Source organism: Malurus melanocephalus, unplaced genomic scaffold (genome assembly GCF_030028575.1).
Source record: "Malurus melanocephalus ecotype Western Australia unplaced genomic scaffold, MMel_1.1 scaffold_5, whole genome shotgun sequence".
In the NCBI taxonomy this organism is placed as follows: domain Eukaryota; kingdom Metazoa; phylum Chordata; class Aves; order Passeriformes; family Maluridae; genus Malurus; species Malurus melanocephalus.
The window spans coordinates 512420-535007 of NW_026623237.1; the positions used below are offsets into that span (position 1 = coordinate 512420).

Below are 22588 nucleotides of genomic sequence, written 5' to 3' on the forward strand. Positions count from 1 at the left end.
CTGTGTTTGGGAATATACTTAAATATACAGACCATTTTGAAGCATACTATTTCTAAGTAGTGCCAACAAAGAACAGCAGGATGGTGGTCTGTGTGATAATAAGATATTTCTGCTTTCTCCACTTCATTCTGGAGTGGTTTAGTACAATTATATAAAAACCGGCCCACTCTGATYTTCTGAATGAGTGCATCACTACCCAGGCTCAGGAAATGTACTCAATCAACAAAATCAGCATGAGCTATATAAAGACTTTTCTGTTACTGATGTCCTCCTCTCACCTTTCTGTCTTGAGGCTTGCAGTGTTTATCAGTGACCACAATTCAATTGTAAATATTCCTGGGATAAGAATTTCATCTTTGAGGATGCCCAGCTGATGGCGGTTCTGCTTCTGGTGGGAGCAATGGATGCTCAACCTGTTGCAACTGAGTACCCTAAGCAGCAGGCTCACTGACACTCSGAGAAGCGGAACACTTTGGGATAATGACAAAACTGATAAGTATGTAGGAATTTCCCCTCTTGTTTTTTGTTGTAGATCACATGCAACTAGTTTATCATTATGAGGAATACACTTGATGCCTGAAAAAGGCCTAGAAATAAAACTCCATMGACTGGTGTCTATAGAGCAGGTATTTGTTTATTACAGTGCTGGTGTAGCCCTGGAGGTGRGGGGGATTTCTCCTCCTAAYCCAGCTGCCTTTGCTTCAAATTAGCACATATTTATACATTGAGCATGGTGCAATGTTACCACTGTCACTGCCCCCCATGCACCCACCACCAYACATGGGYACGGAAATACACGATGTCACAGTTTTACAAGTGCGCCTGGGTCATCCTCAATTCGGTGGTCACGAGGGTCTCCCTCTAACGAGACACCACCCTCTTCATCAGGGTGGACTTTTAACCTTTGTCTTCAGGGCATGAGCAGATGTTCATGGTGTTTTCTAGTCCTCCAAGTCTTCATTTTCAATTATTTTGCTGACTGTCCTGTGCTTCTACCAAGTTCTCATTAGTGCTCTCTACTGTTCCTTGTTTATAGCATCTACCTGTCTACTTTCTTCAGAACTTTTTCTGATTTATGCCTCTTGGTGATTTCATGTATCTATCTACTAATCYAGCTGGTTGGATTACATCCATCTGGTACACTATATGTTGCTAATACACTATTAAAAAACTTATAGCAATATATAAAAAAGCTATCGTTGATAATATATTGAAAGTTATTACATTGTATTTTAATAATACTTAAAAAATTATTACATTTTTATATTGATAACATATTAAAAGGCTATAGAAAGTTTTCAATTAATAGGCCTCATAAGCACCTTTTCACTTTGATATAAACCACGTCTCACACTGTCACACACACACACAAATGTGTTCTGTTTCTTTATTCAAAGGAATAACATATTTTCATACATAAGCAGCGTCAGGTGTCTGCATCAAGCATTCAGTTTTACCAACTGAAGCAAATAAAAATAGCTTAGTAAGAGTGACAAAAATTACTTGTTTGGTTTTAGACATCTCTTCCGTGCTGTTGCTTTCTTGACATTAGTTTAAACCATAGTTTATTTTAAAACAGACAAGTAAAAAGCCACAAACCCAAGAAACACAGCAAATAAAATTTTAATCAGTTTTCTATATTAGTTATGCATCTAATGTCTAAAAACTTTGCAAAATGCCAGATTTTTTTTTTCTCACTTCTTTTTGCCTTGTATCCAAAGGAGGTATTCTGGTGGTTTCTGATCATAGATTTTAGTGGCATTTGGAAGGTGAGAGAATCCAGATACAAAAAACTGAACAGGAAGTTCCTTAAAATGTCTTACCTGCACATCAGTAAGAAAACTGCTCAAGGGAGAAATGGTAAAAAAAAAGCAAGTACTCTACATGTTGTGATGTTAAAAGAGTCCAGAAGAGAAAAATCGATTTGTTGGAGACTGTCTAGTGCTCACTAGCATTTTGTAGCATCCTGTCATCTCACTGAGCATGGCTTTACAATTACAATTTATAATTGCAATTTATAAACTCCTTTTCAACTAGAGGTAAYGTCTAAATGTTCTTTGCAGAGGTTTTTGTAATAGCCCTGCAACTGGCGCTCTATACTCTCACGGGACAAAAGAAGTGCCAGCCTGTTCTGCTAGGAGTTCAGGTCCTAAATTCCTCTTTGGAATTCCAAAGCTATACTCCAAGTTGCAATTAGTTGCTGCTTGGAGAGATTTTAGCTAATTGGATGCTGAGGGTAATGTTGGGGTAATAAGATGTCTCTGAATTCTGTCCCTGAATTCTCATTAGGCCTCAGATAAGAAAGGGAAGCAAATGACATTCAGAAACAACAGAATGAGAAAAGTTAGCAATAGCTCAGTATAAATGAGTAAACAGAAATCAGAATTGAAGTTAATTCAGGTTGGACCATTAGGTTAAGAAGCAGAACAGTAATAGAGAAAAATGTAATACCTTAATTATAATTTTTTACCTACTTGTCAGTGTGAAGACCACATCCAGGGGCATGAGACAACCATCTAATGTTAAATGGCTAGGCTATGAGTAACAAGACAGTTTCTATGACAGAATGGGTGTTCTCATGAGGAGATGCAGTAGAAGATACTCCTCCGTCTTCTGAACTTGGCATCATCATTTTTTTTTTTCCCTAGAAAACAGGGCAGAATATGTATTTTGTGTCTTCAGGCCCAGGCAAAGCAGCCTGTTCATGAAAAAWTTTGGACTGAGCCAAGTAATCAACCTTCCTTGGCTGTGTCGTCATGGAATTTGAGGATGGTTCATCTGATAGAGTACTCCTGGCTGGGARCACAGAAAATGCATCCAAACAGACATTTGCTTTCAGAGATTTTACATCTATAATTACAAGGTTGATAATTCTGAATTTAAGGCTTGTCTAGGCTGGCTTCTATTTCAGCTCAATATTTACTTTTAGCTGGGAAATGGAATGGGCATGCAGCCTGCACTGATTCCCTGAGTTCTGGGATTGGTATTAAGTAATCTGTTACAAAACAAACTCATCAGAGAAGGGGGGSCAGTCTCCCTTTGCCAGATAGTGCTTCCTCACTGGGGATTTATCAATCTAGAGCATTAACAAACTCTGGATAATAGTGAATAAAATCTGGCCTGTATGGCCTGTGGGGATGGATTAAATGAAACCAAATGTTGGTGGCTTTTTTTTTTTTTCAATTTTGAATGCTCTGATTTTTAACAATTGCCAGGTGTATGATTACTTATAGTGCCCAAGGTACTTTGTAAGTAATATAGCCACCAGCCTGTGCTACACATCTTAAATCAGTCAAATACATAGCAGTAAATGGCATAGGCAGCAATATTCAGGAGCAGGGGAAATAGCCAAAAGGAAGCAGGAAAAGGAGGAATGTCTACTTTAATTCTTGCTGTGTTTTTATTCAAATACATGTAGCAGAACAGCAAAGTGATTTCACATCAGTTAGGGTGGATTGGTATTTTCTTGGAGTTCTTTTTTTAATACTCTTTGTGTTTGTTTTCCCATATGATTGTTGGCAATGTTGTCTAGAACAAAAAGGATCTGTGACATCTTTCAGCTGAAGTGAAAAAGTTCATGGTTTTGCACCTGAAGAAGTTAGGAGAGATGAGTAACCAGGATACACCATGTGATAAAAGAGAATGCTAAAATAGTGTGGCTGAATGGAAAAGCTCCGAGAATGATTAGCTCAAGGGATAAAGGATGTCCTTTGCTGATATTCAAGAACTTCTCTGGTATCTTATTAAGACAAGGAAAATGGTTGGTTGGTTGGTTGGTTGGTTGGTTGAGGTTGTATGGTTTTTTGGGTAGGTGACTTTTTTGGTGGGGAGGCTGGTAATTTTTTAGTTGTTCGATTTTGTTTGTTTCAATTGGAAATAAAGAAAACATCAGAACCTTGGAATCTGAAATCAGCTTCATTTGTGTACTTCAACCTCACACAACCCCTACTTGCCGTTTTGAGAGTTTGCTGCTTTCACAGCATTTTCTTTGAAGAGAAGCATCCCTGAGGAGAGAGAGCATAAGACTTACTCTCAAGGCCTCTTGAGGCAAGTTTAGAAACCTTTGGATGACCCGTGGGGGAAAGGGCAGACAAATACACACAGTGTACAGTATGAGTAGCTTGGTCGTAGAAAGGCAACCTTGCAACTCTGACACACAAAGAAAGATTGCTTTCAGGCATGTGAGAAAAGATTATTAAACAAGGAGAGAGGGGAAGAGAGAGAGAGACTTGCAGARAATGCACTCTCCCCCTTCTACTCCTTTCAAGGAAACAAAGATTAGAGTGTAGTGTGCCCACAGAGCTCTTGCTCTTATCTCTGCTGCTCCACACTCCTTCAGCCAGAYTGCTGTGTTTTCTCAGGAATGTCACTGATACTGTCCTTCCTCAGCACCCCCCTGATAACACTTCTAAGCTCTGAGAATGCTTTATTGTATTTCTGCTGGTGAGCTTCATGTTGAAAGTTAAGTTTTCTACCTGTGATGGGTTATTTACAGGGATATGCTTATTTTCCCTAGCAAGAGAGTAYGGAGGAAGGGTTTGGGACAGTTGAAGCATTCAGAACATCTGCTATAAAAATCACCAGAAGCAGCTAAAATTTTGAGGTAGTGTGGTGATGTTTACAGCACTCTCCTGTTATTGTGTAATAGTCAAGAGCAGATGGAGCTGCATGTTCTTTCCAGTTTATTTTCTCTCATCTGGAAAGTTGGGTATTTATTTCCCCCACCCCAGTGCAACATACTCTTCTAGTAATTTAGGGGTGCTTTTTGCATGTGTGTCTTCATGCTCCAGTCAAACACAGTCATTGAATACAATACAGGTRAAACAGAGGGGATTTGTTTACCTTGTGTTATTCTGTGTTAGATTAACATCACAATCTCTCACTGCACCAGGAGAGCTCTGCCACTGTGACTAGACTGAYGTGTTATTGGCAAGGTGCTTTTATAGTAATGTCATTTTCATCTATGAGCAAAGAATGCTCTACCTGTTAAAGTACATTTATACCTGTAAAAGCACTGCCTGGGCTATACCTGCTCGTGCTGATGTTTGGATAACAGAGCGGTGCACAAATATTCCTGTGCTGGTCGACACGGTGACACTGCAAGTCTGTAATGTGCATCTGGTGTGTCAGTATTCAAACGTTCATAGACTGCCAGGTGCTGTGAGCCAAATAGGAGAGGAGAAGGAGGAGAGGGTGAAGATCGTCAGGAAGGAACTGGAGGAATTTGGGGGAAATCACTCTTGTTCGTGGCTGGGGGTTGGTTTTTAGTTTTAACCAGAAGGCAGAAGTCTGAGCGCACCGTACTTCCCCTGGCCCCGCAACTCGGCCTCTTGCTCCGGCCCCGACCCTGCTCCGGCCCCGCCGGAGGGGCTGCGGCGCGTCCTCCCGGCCGCCAGGGGGCGCGCGGCGGCAGCGCTGCCGGTGGAGCCGAGGTGCGCGGGGCTGTGGCGGGGGGACCCGCCCGTCACCGCCCACGGGGCGGCCGCTGCGCCGCCCCCGGCCCGCCTGGGAGAGCCCCGGGCTGGACCCGCTCCGAGCGTGTGCCGGTGTGCCTCGGCTTGCGTGCGGAGCTCGGGGGCTGGAGATGGGACTGGCTGGTGCGGGCAGGAATCATTGTAAAGCCGAGGCCTTCCCAGGTGTGCTCCAGTGCGCGGGCCGGCGCGCAGTAGGGGCTGGTTCGCCAGTCGGGTGTCGCTTGGAGGTAGCGCCTGCTTTTCAGGGTGGGCGCCAGCATCCTTCCCCACCATCTGGGGAATGTTTCATGTTACACGCTGTCTTGAGGAGAACCACGGTGGGAAGTGTTGTGAACGTGGAGATACAATGAATAGGTTGTTGTTTAAGCAGCTCAAAATATTTTTCATACCGATGTATAGAAGGGAAAATACTTCCTTGTACTTACTTAGAGAGGATAAACTCGCCTTGGGAAAAAGTGAGGGATGGGAAAAAAAAAGTGAGCCTGGAAATAAGAAAGCTTCATTGCATTGCAGTCCCGGTATGATTTAAGGGAATAAACAATATAATTTATTTTAGGATGGAGCTTGATAATTGTGTGAGGTMGATTGTATGATAGCGAGTGAACAATAGCTGGGCTTGGACTATGACCCCGGAAGTTGCTTCTAGCTCTATATTAATTTCTTACCACATTCCATCCTGGACTGGCACTGTAGTTCTTACGCTTTTACTTCATGCTACTTTTTCTTTACCCTAGGACCTTCTGTCTCTCACACTGAATTACCAGCAAAGGATGGAGAACATCCTGGCTAGTTTGTGTGGGACCAGCCCAGAAGATCCACTCCCTGTGTGGGCTCATGGCAGCGTTGGCCATTGCTTTAACCAGCTGACATTAAATGTAATTCCTCATATGATCCTTGCAGTGGTCAGTGCCTGCTTCCTTGGCWCTCCCAGGTAAGACAACTTAGTTCTCTGACTCTTGATTGTTATGCAGGACTGGAGGTGGGGTGGAAAGGCTGGAAATTGTATCTTCCTATAATGTGCTGAATATGTAATTAGGGAAGGACATAATATTATTRTGCTATTATATTTGTCAGCATCTGTCTTAATTCAGAGTATAGTGTACAGAAAGAAATCCAGAAAGAATAGAGRGAATTGTGTGCACASAATCACAGAAAGTGATTTAAAACTATTTCAGTGAATGGAAATTGGGGAAACTGGGAGTATTCTTGGAGGGGATATAAATCCAGGGTGACATAGAAGATGTGTAAGGCAATAAGGAATTAAGAGAAACACAAAATTGTTTTTCTGTTTACCCTCTCCTGAAGTCTGTAAACATGAGGACATTCACAGATACTGAAAGGCCACGAAGAATCAAGTGATAATGGAGTACTTTGACGGGCGATAGTTTATAGACTTGCAAGCACACCATCACTGAAACTAACAGTGATAAAAATAATGTTTCTAGAAAAAAATATCTCACAAACAAGGAAATCAAAGATCAGAGATGTGACACAGAATTTCATCATCCAAAATTTGTGTTTAAGAGGTTAAATATACTTTTTCTGCTGTTAATTCTCAAGGATTGTAGTTTAATTTGACCACAGAATATCATMGTTTGCAAACAAATTTCTGTAAAGAAATGCTGTTCCTTGGCAGCATCTAAATCTCTGGTACTGACCAAAGAATGGGCTGTGTTTACCTGATGTGGTTTAGCAATGGCTACAGACAGAAAGTTACAAATCCAGGGAAGTGTATCTGGAAGGTTAAACGAGAGTGGATGTATAAACAGGGGGAAGAGGAGATGGAGATAGGGTAGTATTGACTGAGAGGTAGTGGAATTTGAACCATAATTTATTTCACTGCTCTTTCCTCCTCAAGGTCTGGCTCTGGTATGCCTTGCAGGCCAAGCTGGGGATGGAGAATTGCTGCCTCCTTTGTACTTGCTGGTCTATTCCTTGTTGATACCATCCCAGCCACCATTTCCCAGCAGGAGCTGGGCCCTGTGTACCTGGAAGTTCTGGCCAATGGCACTGCTGCCCTGACATGGCTGGTGCATGGCTTYGCTCTTCTCATGCTCTGCAGGTCCATTCATGGCTTTACCAGGGGCCCCGTAGCCTTGACTCTCCTCACTCTCTTACCCCTACCTTCCTTCATCATCACACTGGTGTGGTACTGCCAGACTGGGACAGCTTGGTCCCCTGCCCACCCTGGTGCCTCCGCCAGGTTTGCCATTCTCTGTCTGCAGCTGGCCACTCTGCTTGCCTATGTGGTCGGCTACCTCTTCCCCATTGTTGGCAGGCAAGACTTCCTCTCCATCAATAGCTCCTGGCAACAAGACCAGCCCATCTCAGAGCCAGGGATCCCAGTGCCTGAGCAGCAGAGAGTGGCAGAAGATGGTGAGAGCTGGCTGTCTCGCTTCTTTTACATCTGGATGAACCCCCTTATGAAGCGTGGCTACCAGCAGAAGCTGAACCARCCGCAGGATATTTATTTGCTTCCTCGCCAGCTCCAGGCTGCCAGGGTCTGTGACCGGTTCTACTCTTGCTGGCAGAAGAAGGCAGCTCTTCACCAAGCAGAGAAGGAGACAGAGTCTCTTACCAGCCCAATSATTGCTGGAGGTGATGGGAGTAGTGATGCTCCAGACAGCCCACACCACGCCCAGAAAGCCGTGCGCCTCTTGTCAGTCCTTCATGCAGCCTTCGGGGTCCGTTTCTACACCCTTGGACTTGTCAAGCTGTTTGGCAGTCTGCTGGATTTTACAGGTCCTCTGCTTCTGAACTTGCTGGTGAACTTCATGGAGTCACGGCAGGAGCCCCTGAGCCACGGGGTGCTGTATGCCCTCGGGCTCTTTGCTGGCTCCTTCCTGGGAGCTCTCTTTCGGAACCAATTCAGCTATGAGACACACAAAATGATGCTGATGGTGCGGGCCGCCATCATCTCCGCCATCTACCGCAAGGCTCTGCGTGTCAGCAGCACCAGCCTTGCCCGCTTCACTGTGGGGGAAATTGTCAATTTCATGAGCACAGACACCGATAGGTTGGTCAACTTCTGCCTCAGCTTCCACGAGTTGTGGAGCCTGCCTGTCCAGCTTGCCATTACCCTCTACCTCCTCTACCAGCAAGTGGGGATAGCCTTTCTGGGAGGCGTGGCCCTGGCACTGCTGCTAGTGCCCATCAACAAGATCATAGCTAACCGCATCATGRTGAACAGTGAGAAGATGCTGAAACACAAGGACACACGAGTCAAGGTGAGGGGCAGTGGTATCTCTCTGAGTTTGTATTTTTTCCCTCTTTGTCCCAGAACATTGGCTTCTTGGCCACTTGTCATGATCCAAAGCAGATTAATTGAATCACAGCTGTTGGGAAAAACACCAGAGTGGGTACACACACATACACACACACTCTTGAGTCAAAAGTGTTTCAGGGTGATGCAGTTTCATTACCCATAAGACTGAACCTTTAATGCTTATCCTGTCCTGGGCTAATTTAGGTTCTCTTGCAAGTTTCTGTTCTGTGTGTAGTAGTTAAAGTAAGACTCCCAATAGCTTCCTCTAGATATGTGCCCATCCTATTGCTCCAGTGATGCCATCAATGGTAAAGTGTCTTGCAGTGTGGACAAAGGCAGTGATCATGGATGTAATTTTATATTGCTCCAGGTTTGATACTCTGAGGCATCTTTTCCACTGCTTTTTGCATATTTRCAGTGCCATCTCTCTTCACCACATGTCAGACATTTGATTCCCACCTTTTAGCACTGTATCTCTTAATTTGAGGAGACAGCACCTTCACTCATGCTTTGGAAGCATGAAATGTAGGTCAACTCTCTGTCAGAACTGTTGCTTTAAAAGCACTGTTGCTTTAAACAGAAGCTTTAAAAATACTTACTTTCCCAACAGAAGGTACATCTAGTTGTATCTGATTATGCTGAATTTTCTCCACCTTTTGTAAGACTGGTTTGCTGAATGAAGTCTCTCTTGTTAGTTTTCTTTAATGTTGGGCAGAGATGCAGACAGCTTGCTCTGCATATGCTGACCTAAGAGCAGAAATGAGAGGATGCATCCTGCAGGGACACCAGAGTTCTGTAAGTGAGCCAGCCAGGCCCTGGGTACAGACTACCTGTGTCAGGGCAGGACCAGGTCTGAGGTGTTATTATCTTAAGGCACTCTCAGATCAACACCAGTGGATGGTATCCAGRCTGGAGCTAGCAATTCCACACATCCCTTCAGCTGTGTCGCACATCTTTCAGTTTGGAAAGTAGTGTAACATTTTGCCTTTTCCTGAGTTGTACACAGCACAGGTGGCTGAAGAAGCTGGTGGGATGGGAGCACAAAGTTCCCCGTAGCTGTCACTTAAGTTTATGTCCCTCTTAGCAATAAATGGTCCCTGGTATCTCTAGCCTGATCCTTAGCAGCAGACAACTGCATATCTAGCCACAGCCCAGGCTGCCTAAGCACTTTTTGCTTGATGTTCTTTTCCTCATTACCTGCAGCTAATGACAGAGTTCCTATGTGGCATTCGTGTGATCAAGTTTTACGCCTGGGAGAAGCACTTCAGCACCAGGATAAATGCCTGCCGGGCTAAAGAGCTGGAGAAGTCACGGGCCGTCAGTTATCTGGATGCTGTGTGCGTGTACATGTGGGCAGCACTGCCTGTTGTTGTCTCCATTGCCATCTTTGTCACCTATGTCCTGTTAGGTCACCAGCTCACTGCCACAAAGGTGAGTAGGTAGTGGGGAGARCTCCAAGCTTGTCTTGTGCAGAACACAGTCTGCAGTGGGACTGCAGTGCTGAGGMATCTTCTCTGGGAAATAAACCCAGCCTGTGACTCTCCACAGTTTTTCAGGCTCTCACTGGTGAAGCTTGGAGGATACGAGTGAGGTACTGGCTCCAACTCATGGCTGTTTGCTTACCCATGCAGGTGTTCACAGCATTGGCCCTTGTTGGGATGCTTATTCTACCCCTCAAYGGCTTCCCATGGGTGTTGAATGCGATCTTGGAGGCCAAAGTTTCCCTGGATCGAATCCAGCAGTTCCTTGAACTCGTGGACCAGGACCTGGAAGCTTATTATGCCCTAGGTAATGGTCTTAAATGATCTGGTCAGCAGACATTGAGAGCAGAGAGCTGAGGTGTGAGGTCCAGGGACAGTACTGGAGGGCAGCTGGCTGTCACCCTGTGATTCAAGATGTTYACTTGTCAGAGGCAAAATGGCAAAATGGATACACTTAATTTCTCTTAATTTCTCTAGAAGGCAGGAGACAAGGCTATAACATTCCRCTTTACCAGCCATAAGCCTCTGCTTGTCCCCACAGARCCATTAGTGTTCCAGTAGAACAAGSAGCTCTGTMCTCTGACCAAAGCTCTTGTGACACTGAAGCCATCAACAAACTTGACTTTTCCTAGCAGAAAGGTGGGAGTGGCTGCCCGTCTCCTGGGCTATATTAACTCGCTTTCTTTCTTTCATTGCCTTTTGCCAGCTCTCTGCCATTCTTTTACCTTCAGCAATAATAAAACCAGGTTATAACCTTGCAGTGTCTCCCTGACAGCCATGTGTGTCTGGTGTGAGCTGAAAGCAGGGGAGTTGGAAAAAGGGAAGTAAAAGTTCAAAGACAAGTCAGTAGGCAAGAGTCTTGTAATGTAATTGGGTGAGGGGCTTCATGCAGTGCCTCATCCATGGTCTCATGCATTTGGGAACAAAGCTGATAGTATTTGTGATGCCAGCTGCTTTTAATTTTCTGTTCTCTTCACAGCARTACTTCACTGTTCTGCTTTTCACTTGTAGATAGCCCTTCAGATACTGCCACTGCCATGGAGATGCGATGTGCAGCCTTCTCGTGGCTGCCACTGGAGGAAAGCAGCAAGCAGCMCTCATCCACAGGCACTCTGCAACTGCACATTGAGAACCTGTCAGTGAGAAAGGTGAGCAAGGACACAGGAGGCAACACAGAAGGGTGGCACTAGAGAAAAAATACTGGAAACTAGAAATAATGGAGAAGAAATGGCATGTTTTCCTCAGTTTAGGAGCTGTGCATCAAAATCTTGTCTTGGTYAAGAGGCACAGGACATACTACATCTCAGAGCTGAAAGATGCTAGAGAGCATCCATGGCTTACACACAGGAGATGAGCTAGTTGCCTCTGCTTTCTGCTATTGCTGCAGGAGACAACTGGACAGGGAACAGTGCAGGGCTCTAGAGTTAACACTCCTCAAAAATCTCTGTCCTATCATATCAGGAGTCTGRTTTACCTGACAACTGTACCCAGCTGTGCTGCTGAACGTGTAGATTGTCCTAGCAGTCAGCTTCCTTACGGGCTACATGCGGACAAGCTACCCTGTGTTAGCACATCAGGTTGCTTCTCTTCATTTTYCGTTGCAGGGAATGCTCCTTGGGGTTGTTGGGAAGGTCGGCTCTGGCAAAAGCTCTCTGCTTGCAGCCATCACTGGAGAGCTCATTAAGTAAGTAATCTAACCATTCTTCCCTCCATGCCACAGCAGGTGGGAACTGTCCAGTGCTATCCCAGCTTGTCRGCCATTTTGATCTGCCAACAGTTTTTCTTTGTTGCCCTTTACATGCACTTTACTGGTGTGCTTGCAGACAAGGTGGACGAGTATATGTTAGTGACCTGGAGCAAGGATTTGGTCTGGCYACACAGGAGCCTTGGATCCAGTTTACCACTGTCCGTGAAAACATCCTTTTTGGCCGGGAATATGATGCCAGGCTGTATGAGGAGGTGCTGGAGGCCTGTGCCCTCTCGGAGGACCTAAACGTGAGTGCCTGGACTGTAAACCTGTCTGGGCCTTCTTGGCGAGCTTTTGCATCCATCCTGGGCCTCACTGGAATCAGTCCTTATCCTTTCAGGGTACAGACTGCTTTTCCAATGTCCCAATCACAGTGTTGCTCTGATTACAGAGCCCACACCATTCCTGGCATCCYCATACTTCTATAAGGTGTGAAGTCACTCTTATGGCACTTTGGATGGTTTCTTCTGCTGCTGAGCCAAAAGCTCTTCATCCTGGGGAAATGAGTTGTTCTTGCAGAGCTCATGGCTGTTTTTCAGACAGAACCTTTCAGCAGCTGATGCTTYTTTGGGGGGGATCAGAAACAACTCCTTTGGGATCTGGAAGGGCTAAGTCAGTGCTCCTGTCAGTAATACACATAYTTTAAATTTGAGGTTTATGACTCTATTAGCCATTAAACATGGCTGTTTATGTGGTGGGAAGCTTGTCTTCTCCCAGTTTATAAGCTGATGCCTGATTTTCTGAAGTGCCAAGCTCTAGCAGCTCCTGTTTGTTTTGGCTGGAGCTATGAATGCTCTGTAAAGGCAAGATTTTTATTTGAGATTTAGTTGAATATGCCTATGCTACCAAACCTAGAGGAGACTTGTTTCCAAGTACTGAAACTTCGTAGTTTTTACTGCTAAACTGTTTGTAAGGATGCTGATAGCATTTTGATGCAGGCAAAGCGCTTGTTCTCACAGAAAATTACAGTGTGCAATTATCTTGCACCAGAAGTTGCTCTCARTGGATAGTTCAGATGTGACCACCCTGTTCTGGAGTGTAAGAGATTTTTGTTGCATCAATAAAGCTTGCCAGTTRTCTGCAGAACCAGTGTATAGACTGTTGCATTGTTTAATTGTTGGTGAGGTGTCAGCCTTAGAAATTACTGCCAGAGACTGGAGAGGGACCCCTGTGTCCTGGTTTTGGGTCCCCAGCAGTTTGCTGTCTCTTTCTAAATTATTTTCTTGAATATTTCAGATTTTACCAGCAGGTGACAAGACAGAGGTGGGTGAAAATGGTGTGACACTCAGCGGGGGACAGAAGGCTCGAATAGCCCTTGCCAGAGCCATTTACCAGGTAAATAACAAAGGAGTTACTGTGTGGCAGGTCATGCCCAGTGCCAAGTCACTGGGATATAAAGAGGCTGGGAGCACTCAGCTGTACCCTGAGCTCCGGCAGCATGTCTTTAAAGCACATCATGCTAGCCTAAAGGGGCTGCCACACGGAGGCACTTGGACTTTTCTCTACAGCACTGTCTGCTCCAGCAGCCCCAGCAGCTATGCCCTTTTTTCTTTTGTCCCCCTCCCAGGAGAAAGAACTTTACCTCCTTGATGATCCCCTGGCTGCTGTTGATGCAGATGTAGCCAACCATATTATGCGGAAATGCATTCTTGGAGTTCTCAAAGATAAGACCAGGGTSCTTTGCACCCACAGGACGGAGTTTTTGGAGAAAGCCGATGTCTTGYTGTTGATGGACAATGGCAGGATAGTTAAGACAGGTACTCTGTCTGTCTTCTAAGGCATTCACTTGTGCCTGTGTCTAGGAATGGTTTGAGRGAATTAGGATTAATTAGTTGGGAACCCACTGATAAAAGAGGGCACTGAGGACATTGCATGTGGGCAAAGATCGGGTGGGAGAGAATGTGCTGAATGTACAGATAGAACAGGACAGCCCTAGGTGTGGGGAGCTGATGAGGCAGAAGGACATAACAGGTTGAATGGAGCGGAGCCTTCAAGGGTGCAGTTGCTGTGTAACATAGGGAATGTTATGAGAGAACAAAACTGGGTCATTTCAGAGCAAGAGGCAGTGAATTGTCACCTCTTCCTCACAAATGCTGAAGCATTTGCATGGTTGTCTTTGCAGGCACTCCAGCTGATATCCTGCCACTTGTTGAGGCCTTCCCCAAGTTCAAGGATATGGACAAAAGGCATAAGGATAAAGGTTTGTTTCTGATGAGCTTGAGGGTAGCTGGGGCAGCACAGCCGACCATCCAGACAGAACCTGTATCTGATGGCTGCYGGCCTCAGAGCAGAAGTCCCACTGTCTTGTTCTGCTGTGGCAGTGCTGATATGTGRGTGGTGTATACACAGAGGGACAGGAGGCCTACGTATGATTGGGTATTGGTCTGGAGCAGTATTTGAACCTGTTGTCCCACTTGTAGTCCAATTTTGGATGAAGAACTGCCAGGATTGATTCACCTCTTTTGAAAAAGTAGAGAACAGGGAAAAATGTCTCACTCATAGCTTAGACTTGCTTTATTCACAGTAAGGAGCAGCTGCAGGGATAATTTAACACTGCGCTGACCTTTGCTTTTGCATCCATTTCCACAGCCTCTAATGAAGAGGGACAGGAAGAGGCCATAGAGACAGAGGTRAAAGAATCAACCCAAAACACTAATCTCATTTGCAAGGAGGAAGAGAAGAAAGAAGGGGCAGTGGCTCTTCAGGTGTACAAGGCCTATTGGCTGGCAATGGGTAGCTGCTTGGCAATATCAGTCCTCTTCTCACTGTTCCTGATGCAAGGTGAGGCAGTGACCCAGCAGCACATCTCTCTTTAGACATTCCTCTCCTCTTGTCTTATTCCCTGGTTGCATGGAGTCCAGAAGGAAAGATGCCAGGAGTTTAAACACTCTCCCTGTAGCAGAAAGACCACTTTTCTCTTTCCCAAATTAAAGTAGCTCAAGGAGCTACGTTAGTAGGGAAGGAGGCACGTGTAGAAACTGTACCTGGCATCTGGCTGCTGTAGTTCCATCATTGTACCTTTAGCAGTTCTCTGTAGCTGCTGTAGCTCAAGGCTGTTCCTTTGCTCCTGCTCTGCTGCTAACAGGGGGAATACTAGACTGGGCACTGAGGCGATGCAAAAGTTGCCCAGCAGCTTCTCCTCCAGCTTGTCTGCTTCATATTTTCTGATTCAAAAGATTAATTCCTCTTTATATTGTCTGTCTTTCTCTGTAGCATCCAGAAATATCTCAGATTGGTGGCTGTCATACTGGATCTCCAGCATATCCCAGACATCAAATACCTCTGTGATGGCCTGCTCAGCTTCCCTGCCTACCCCAGAGCTGCTTCTCTTCTCCACTGCTGGGCTTGCGTAAGTAAATCTGGTCCAGAGGTGCCAAAAGAAGCTGGAAATGCCCTTAAGAGCATTTCCTGTGAAGATCCTGGAAAGCAGAGATAGATAAACCGACCATCACACTTCAGGGAATGTCTGTGGCTGCTTTGACAAAGAGAATCAAAATCTCTGACCTGATGACGTCCCCAAAAGGCTTCTGCCTGGGGCTGATGGAAGACCCCTAGCTGCATAATATTCAGAGTGTTTGTCCCAACATGCCAAAGGGGTGTAACAGGAATATCAGGCTAAAGTACCCTTTTATCCCCTTGAATATGCTCTTGGGTTCTSATGCCCTCTTTTGAGTTTATTGTCAGGAGGTCATTGGCAGATTCATAATCTTTCTTTTTTCCAGTTCCCCCATTCAAGATCTGGACAACACCCCAGCCCCTTCCAATGGCTCAGTGGATGTGAATTTCTTTCTGATAGTTTATGGGAGCATTGCAGGGGCCAACTCCCTCTTCACCATTATTCGGGCATTCCTCTTCGCTTATGGTGCTCTCCGTGCTGCTGCCGTCATTCACAACCGACTGCTCCAAAGGGTTCTAAAGGTAATGGTCACAAAGTCCAGAGCAGGCTGAGGTTCCTGCAAGCTGACATTCTTCTCATAGTTGAGAKTAGGGGTGTGGAAGATAAAGGTTTCTGTTGGTATTAGCTGGTATAGACTATATTCAAAAAGGGCTGCACCACAGCCAGCACAAGGGACCAGTGAGCTGGGTTTCAAAACGTATCCTGTTCATTCCATGGAAGGATGTTTTATGGCTCCCACCTGCATCTGYTCACTCATTAGGCTTRGATGTATAGCCAAGATGAGGGCCAGTAAAGTCAAAGCAGCTTYTGCAGGATTGTGAGTTCRGGTTCAGATGAGATTGGAAGGAGCYATTAGTCAARATCTAGGGCTGATGCTGGCATGYGCCAGTTAACTTTCTTTATGTTTTGGTTTTCCTTGRGTTCTCAGGCTACAGTCAGGATYARGGGATTAGAAGTTTGGATTAGAGGCTAGATTTTCCTTGCTACTGTTGGGCCAGTATGGCATCGGAGTGACTGCTCTCTCCTTATCTGTCTGCCATTCACTGCTGAAGGAATGCTTCTTTTTACCATGCAAACAGTGTGAGTCATTTGGCTGCTAGTGGATGTTGGCTTTGGAGGCTGAGGTTTCTTTTCCAGGTTARGATAGGAAGTGGGTTGTGGTGGCCACCGTGTTTGTGGCCTTAACTGCTCTCCTGCACACTGTTCTGTGGTTTGATCTCACTGCAGCTGACAGGCTTTTACTTTCTGGTTCCCTTATTGCCAGGCCACAGTCACCTTCTTTGACACTACACCRACAGGCCGGATCCTGAACCGCTTCTCCTCAGACCTGTACTGCGTGGATGACAGCCTGCCATTTATCCTCAACATCTTCCTGGCCAACATCTATGGGCTCTTGGGCATGCTGGTGATAATCACCTATGGCCTCCCTTGGATTGGTCTGGTCTTACTCCCTCTGGCCGTAGTCTACTTCTTCATTCAGCGCTATTACCGATTCACGTCCCGGGAGCTCAAGCGCCTTTACAGTGTCACCCTGTCTCCCATTTACACCCACTTCTCAGAGACCCTCTCAGGACTGAACAGTATCAGAGCCATGCGGGCAACAAAGAGGTGAGCATGCAGRGAGAGCTTTTGGCCAAGGCTGTCCTGATGTGGCACTGGTTATAGGGTGGCTGGAATGCCCTTGTTCTGGGGCAGTAGGAGCAGAATCTGAGTGGTGCAAACCTCTGTTGTACGCCTGACAGGTTTGAGTTGGAGAATCAGCTGCGTCTGGAGCAGAACCAGCGCTGCCTCTTTGCYAGCAACACAGTGATGGAGTGGCTGGACATCCGCTTGCAGATGATTGGGGTTGCTGTGGTTACTGCTATTGCAGGAATTGCCATCATCCAGCACCAGAAGCAGCTGGGAAATCCAGGTAGACTGCCAGGGATTGATCTRTGTCCAATCCTAGGCTGTGGCCAAGGGGTTCCTCCCCTTCCAGCCCACAGCTATACATTTTCCTACACTGGGGTAAGATCCAGAGCTCCTGCTCCCTGTCCCTATGTAAGTCACCCACAGTGTAGTGCATCAGCTTCTGTCTCTACTCCTGTGTGTCCCCAGCCTCAAGTGTGACCCCAAACTCCAGAGTCCTGACCTTTCCTTTGGATTTTTTATCTGCCCACCAAGATGCCAGCTGCTTCCCTGTCCATRACATTCTTGCTTATGCTTTTGTCCTCACAGGACTTGTGGGCCTGGCACTCTCATATGCCCTGTCTGTCACAAACCTGCTCTCAGGCCTCATTGCCAGTTTCACTCACACAGAGATCATGATGGTGAGTGTGGAGCGGACAGAGGAGTATACCACAGACATCCCCATGGAGCCCCAGGATAAATCAGTCCAGGTAAAAGCTCAAATGTTTTCTCAGGTACTGGCCTATCTTCTGGCTCTGTGCCCTGCACTTGGCCTCCGGGGAGATTACAGGGTTGCAGTGAGGGAGTGTACAACCCTCACCATAGAAACTATCTTGATGACTTGTCTTTTATCAGTGTATCTCCTGGGGAGGATGAATCTGGCAGGAATTGGTGAAAGTTGAAGTGATGGGAAGGAGCAGGGAAGCAGAACAGATGCTAGATACAAGCCATGACAGAAAAACAAGCCTRGGAGTGGGCTGGAGGTGGGGCTGGGCTGTGTGTTGGTTCTGCTCAGAAGCCAAGCAGCCATCTAAAGGGAGGGATGGGACTGTGTGGAGGTGATGCTGAAGATGGCCATCAATCATTATCATACTCTTTCTCACCTGGATATCTCTCTTAGGTTCCTGCTGACTGGCCAAGCCAGGGGCTTGTGGAGTTCCAACAAGTGGTCCTGGCATACAGAGCAGGCTTGCCTAATGCACTTGATGGTGTGAGCTTCACTGTTTACCCTGGAGAGAAGCTGGGAATTGTGGGTCGCACAGGATCTGGAAAATCCACCCTTTTCTTGGCCCTTTTCCGCATGGTGGAGCTGAAATCAGGCCGGGTTCTCCTGGATGGTGTTGACAGCCAGCTGGTGGGCTTGGAGGAGCTGAGGTATGGCTGAGCAGAGTGAAGGGTAGCTGACGGGGCTGCTGGCTGAGAGCTGTCAGTGGCTGGRTGCCAAAGTAAAGAGTGAGGGGACTCAGTCATGGCTCCCTCTTTTCTGATTGTGGCGGCTTTTTATGAGTTTCTCTGTTGTTTCTCAACAGTTGTGCTAAGGCTGATCATGTGAYTCATGTCTCTGTGCCTCTAAGATTTGGGGCAAGCTAAGACACCCCATGAAAAAGGAAATAGCAGACCTTTACTTTTCTGCAGAACCCATCCCATGAGCCCTCATCTCTCATTTGCTTGCAGATCTAGGCTGGCCATCATCCCCCAGGATCCATTTTTGTTCAGTGGCTCCATCAGAGAAAACCTGGACCCCCAGGGAAAACGGACAGATGCTGAGCTCCACGAGGTGCTAGAACAGTGCCACCTGTGGGATGCTGTTACTCAGATGGGTGAGTTGGAAACCAGTGAGAAGCAGCTGATGAGTGGTCGTTCTGAGCGAGGAGAGAAGGCCTTAACTCAGGCAGGGAACTGAAGAAAAGAGGCCAGGTGAATGCAGGAGGGAATGGATTAGGCAAGGTCACGCTAGGACCAGTGTGGGAACAGGTCAGTGGGACCCAGTGGCATTCCCTGACATTTAGAGGCAAATGGACTGGCAGGTGATGGATTGGGTGGCAGAATCTGCTGGTGAGACCAGGCCTCAGTGGATGTTAGAGGAGCACCTGGGAGACAGGGCAGGCCTTAGTTCTACGGAAACTGTGCCAGATGTTGCTTGTGTCCAAGTGTAAAGGCTCTAGTTCCTAAGGCCTGGGCCTGAGCAGAATTGGKGTTTTGAGTTTTTTCGGGAAAACCTTAGAATGGTGGAGCTGTCTGGGGCCCTGTGCAGATGGTGCAGGTGACTGCTGATCTTGATCCCTGCAGGTGGACTGGACAGCRAGCTGGGAGAGAGGGGAAAGAATCTGTCTGTGGGACAGAGGCAGCTGGTGTGTCTGGCCAGAGCCCTCCTGACGCAGGCCAAGGTGAGTGCACTGCCTCCATTGGAGCAAGGGGGACGGTTCAGAGCTGCTGGTGGCTGTCTGGGGACAGCAGAGGAGAGCACTGCAGAGTTGGAGGTGTAATGGGAGCAGACATCCTGTGCTAACTTCTCAAGCTGTCTCTAGGCAGGGTTGGGGTCTCTGCTGTGGTGCTTTGGAGCTCCCTTCACTCTCTGTCCCTGGCAGGTGCTGTGCATTGATGAGGCCACAGCCAGTGTGGATCAGAAGACAGACCAGCTGCTACAGCAGACCATCCGCCAACGCTTCGCTGACAAAACAGTTCTGACAATTGCTCATAGGTATGGAGGAAGCAGCACGGTGTGCCTAAGGTCATTCTACCACTCACAGGAAGAGGTGGCTGCACATGCTATGCCTGGGCCTCAAGTTGAGCAGGGCTTTCTCTGTAATAAGGTTTTTCAAGTGCCAAAGCTGGRCCTTGCCTTTTGCCTTTTCTGCTGGGTACTGGGAACAACTGGATGTGAAATGGGGAAAATGTTATACCCAGAAGTTAGTGTCAGCAAAGGGCAAAATGCCGCATCATATCACAGATTTCTGTTCCTGGACACTGCCTGCTGGGATTGGTGGGGTGGGTGAATCGTGCTTTGTGGTTCTGCCAAATTAGGGCGAGGAGTAATGGAGAACTATCCTATAGAAAGGGGCAGTGTGGAGACCGGCGTGAAGCAGTTGTCCCTGGCTCAGTAGAGGGCAGTGCAGGACAGCCGGTAGCAAAGGGCTGCAGCCAGCTCCTGCATAGTTCTGTTTTCCAAAATCRTGAGTTTTAGTCCCAGTCTGCACCTGCTGCCAGCAAAATAGACATTGCCCAGGCAGGACACTACAACAGTGATTGCCCCACATCTGAGAGATTTAGTGTGAGGGTATAGTCAGTGGATGGTCACAGCTGGAGGGAGGAGAGCAAAACATGAATACCGCAGAGAAGGGATGGATGGATCAGCATTAGGCAGTGTTCTCTGCTCTTACTCTTGCCAAGTGGAGGAGAATTTGGAGGAGAGTTATGCAATTGTTTGGAGGGTGTTTTCAAAGTACAGAGGTTACCACAAAAATAAAAATCAAATGAGCAGGTGGCAGGGGCTGGTGTCCTGCTGCATGGAAGTGGGAGTGATGGATGACAGGCAGGGTGGGCTGGGCCTGGCAAGTGAATCAAGTGGGTCTTGTTAAATACATCGTGTAGGAGGGAGGCAGGAGGGGTGTGAAGGGAATGTGGCTCCTACACTAGAGTTGTTAGGCATAAATAGTATAGAAGTACAAGGGCACTGTGGGCTGAGATACATGTTTGGGCTGGGTGTGGGGAGGCCACCTTTGATGGGGGAGTAATTAAAGAGGAGAACCAGCAGAGGAAGGAGTGGCAGAAGGTAAGGCAGCAAGACTGATATGAAGATGGCCCCAGCCCCTCTTCACTGGGGTGAAGAGCAGTGGAGAGAGCAGTAAGGAGAGAGGTGATGATGAGGTTGTGCATGTGGTTCTTCCATGCCATTCAGTTTGRGTGAACCATTAATTGGATGGGTGAAACGTAGGATGGGAGATGACTCTACTTGTGTCTTGCYCCTCCAAGTCGTTTCCAGTGCTACAGCCTGCACTCCCAGGGAGATGAATGTGTAACCAGAGTCCTGAGCTCCATAATGCCTTTTACCTGCTCAAATCSTGTGCAGTATCTTCCTTGTGACTTGCAGCTTTGTAAGGCTATAGTTTCACACTGTGAAGTGCATGGCTGTGCAAAGACATTCCTCCTGTCGTGTCTCCCCCACCCAGGGCCAGAGGTTGCTGCTCTGCTGGCAGTCTGGGCAGACCTGGGCACATATGCGTGCAGTGGGTCCTGTTGGCTGTCTGGCAACAACTCCACTAGTTGTTGTGGCATGAGCAAAGATGCCAGACTTCAGGGGGATAACAGCTGATGCACAAGTCCATTTCTGCCCCTCTCGGGAGGTGGCAGGTGAGAAAATGCAGGGGYAAATGGAAGCCACTCACTAACCCCTGTGGGAATGGAGACATTTTGTGCACCCCCAGAATCAGGCATGCTCTGAGCTTCCCCCCATAGAACTTCCCCCTGTGCATGGTGCCCTGCCATGCCCAACAACTGGAAGGCATCACCGTGTCCTCCAAAGAGGTGGTACATTTCAGCAGTGAGCAGAGGCTCTCTGCACTGCAMGGTGACCTTGAGTGCAGAGGGAGATCCTGCCAGCTCCTAATGCTGGGCATGTCTCGGGCCACCCTTAACAGCAGAGGAAGCAGTATGCAGAGCTTCTCAGATCCACCRACATGTGTCCTGGCATTTGTTGTCCACAGGCTGAACACCATCCTGGACTCRGACCGCGTGCTGGTGATGCAAGCTGGGAGAGTGGCAGAGCTGGATTCACCTGCCCACCTAAGCCAGAAAGATGGCTCCTTGTTCCAGGGCCTCCTGCACAGCAGGCAGCAATGACCTCCCTCCTGGGCTGAGCCCAGGCAGCCCTTCCAGCTCCGTGCTTGGCTTTCCTCTCACCTCCAGCACCAGCCCTGTCCATGCAGGGCCAGGAACTGCTGAGGTGAGGGTAGGACTTATTCCTGCCTGCAGGCAGCAATTGTGTGTCCTCAGGGACAGGAGCAGGGCACTGTAACCTTTCCTTTAGTGGGGAAGATGTGACCTGCTGTTTAGAGTCTGCAACCCTGGTTGGTGGGATACTGCTCCCCTCCAAGGCTTCCCTTTGAGATTACAGAGGGATTTTCTACTCAATGAAGAATCARTAACTCCTAGTTTGAGACTTAGTCTCACGTATGCAATGTAAAATAAAGTGGAAATATCCTTTGTGAAGCTGTTGTTCAGGTTCGTGGCCCTTTTCCTCACCAGACCCATATTTCCTCATGAGATACAAGAGTGGTGCCCTTTCTGAATAAAGACAACCTATTTCCAGAAGGCCTTTCCAAGCCTGGAAGATTGTACCCAGGGACRTTGTTGCTTTTCCTCTGGTTTTCAGTGGAGAACGCCCTCCCCTGAAGGGGCCAGAATGCAATTGCATCGAAGGCCTTTGAGGCTAGTATTTCAAGACCACTCCTTCAAGGGAAACTCTCTATCCCTCCTGCTTTGCTCCCAGCTACACAAACCCACAAGTGCTTTCAGTTTTAGGATCTTGCTCTTGCYATGAGCACTTTGGACTCAGAC

The 22588-nt window shown here is 47.1% G+C and overlaps 1 protein-coding gene across 1 annotated transcript; it reads left to right on the top strand.

Moving 5' to 3' along the window:
* The first annotated feature begins 5464 nt into the window (after nucleotides 1-5464).
* ABCC10 (ATP binding cassette subfamily C member 10) lies at nucleotides 5465-22377 on the top strand. The gene is made up of 22 exons (XM_057370114.1): nucleotides 5465-5636; nucleotides 6209-6405; nucleotides 7333-8701; nucleotides 9943-10170; nucleotides 10371-10527; nucleotides 11232-11368; nucleotides 11825-11904; nucleotides 12044-12215; nucleotides 13204-13302; nucleotides 13535-13724; nucleotides 14090-14167; nucleotides 14557-14748; nucleotides 15181-15316; nucleotides 15690-15885; nucleotides 16629-16972; nucleotides 17107-17276; nucleotides 17582-17742; nucleotides 18153-18406; nucleotides 18707-18852; nucleotides 19322-19419; nucleotides 19621-19733; nucleotides 21736-22377. Exons 2-22 carry the CDS (start codon nucleotides 6245-6247, stop codon nucleotides 21869-21871), a joined length of 4617 nt encoding a protein of 1538 aa, XP_057226097.1. The 5' UTR covers nucleotides 5465-5636; nucleotides 6209-6244; the 3' UTR covers nucleotides 21872-22377.
* Nucleotides 22378-22588: the final 211 nt, after the last annotated feature.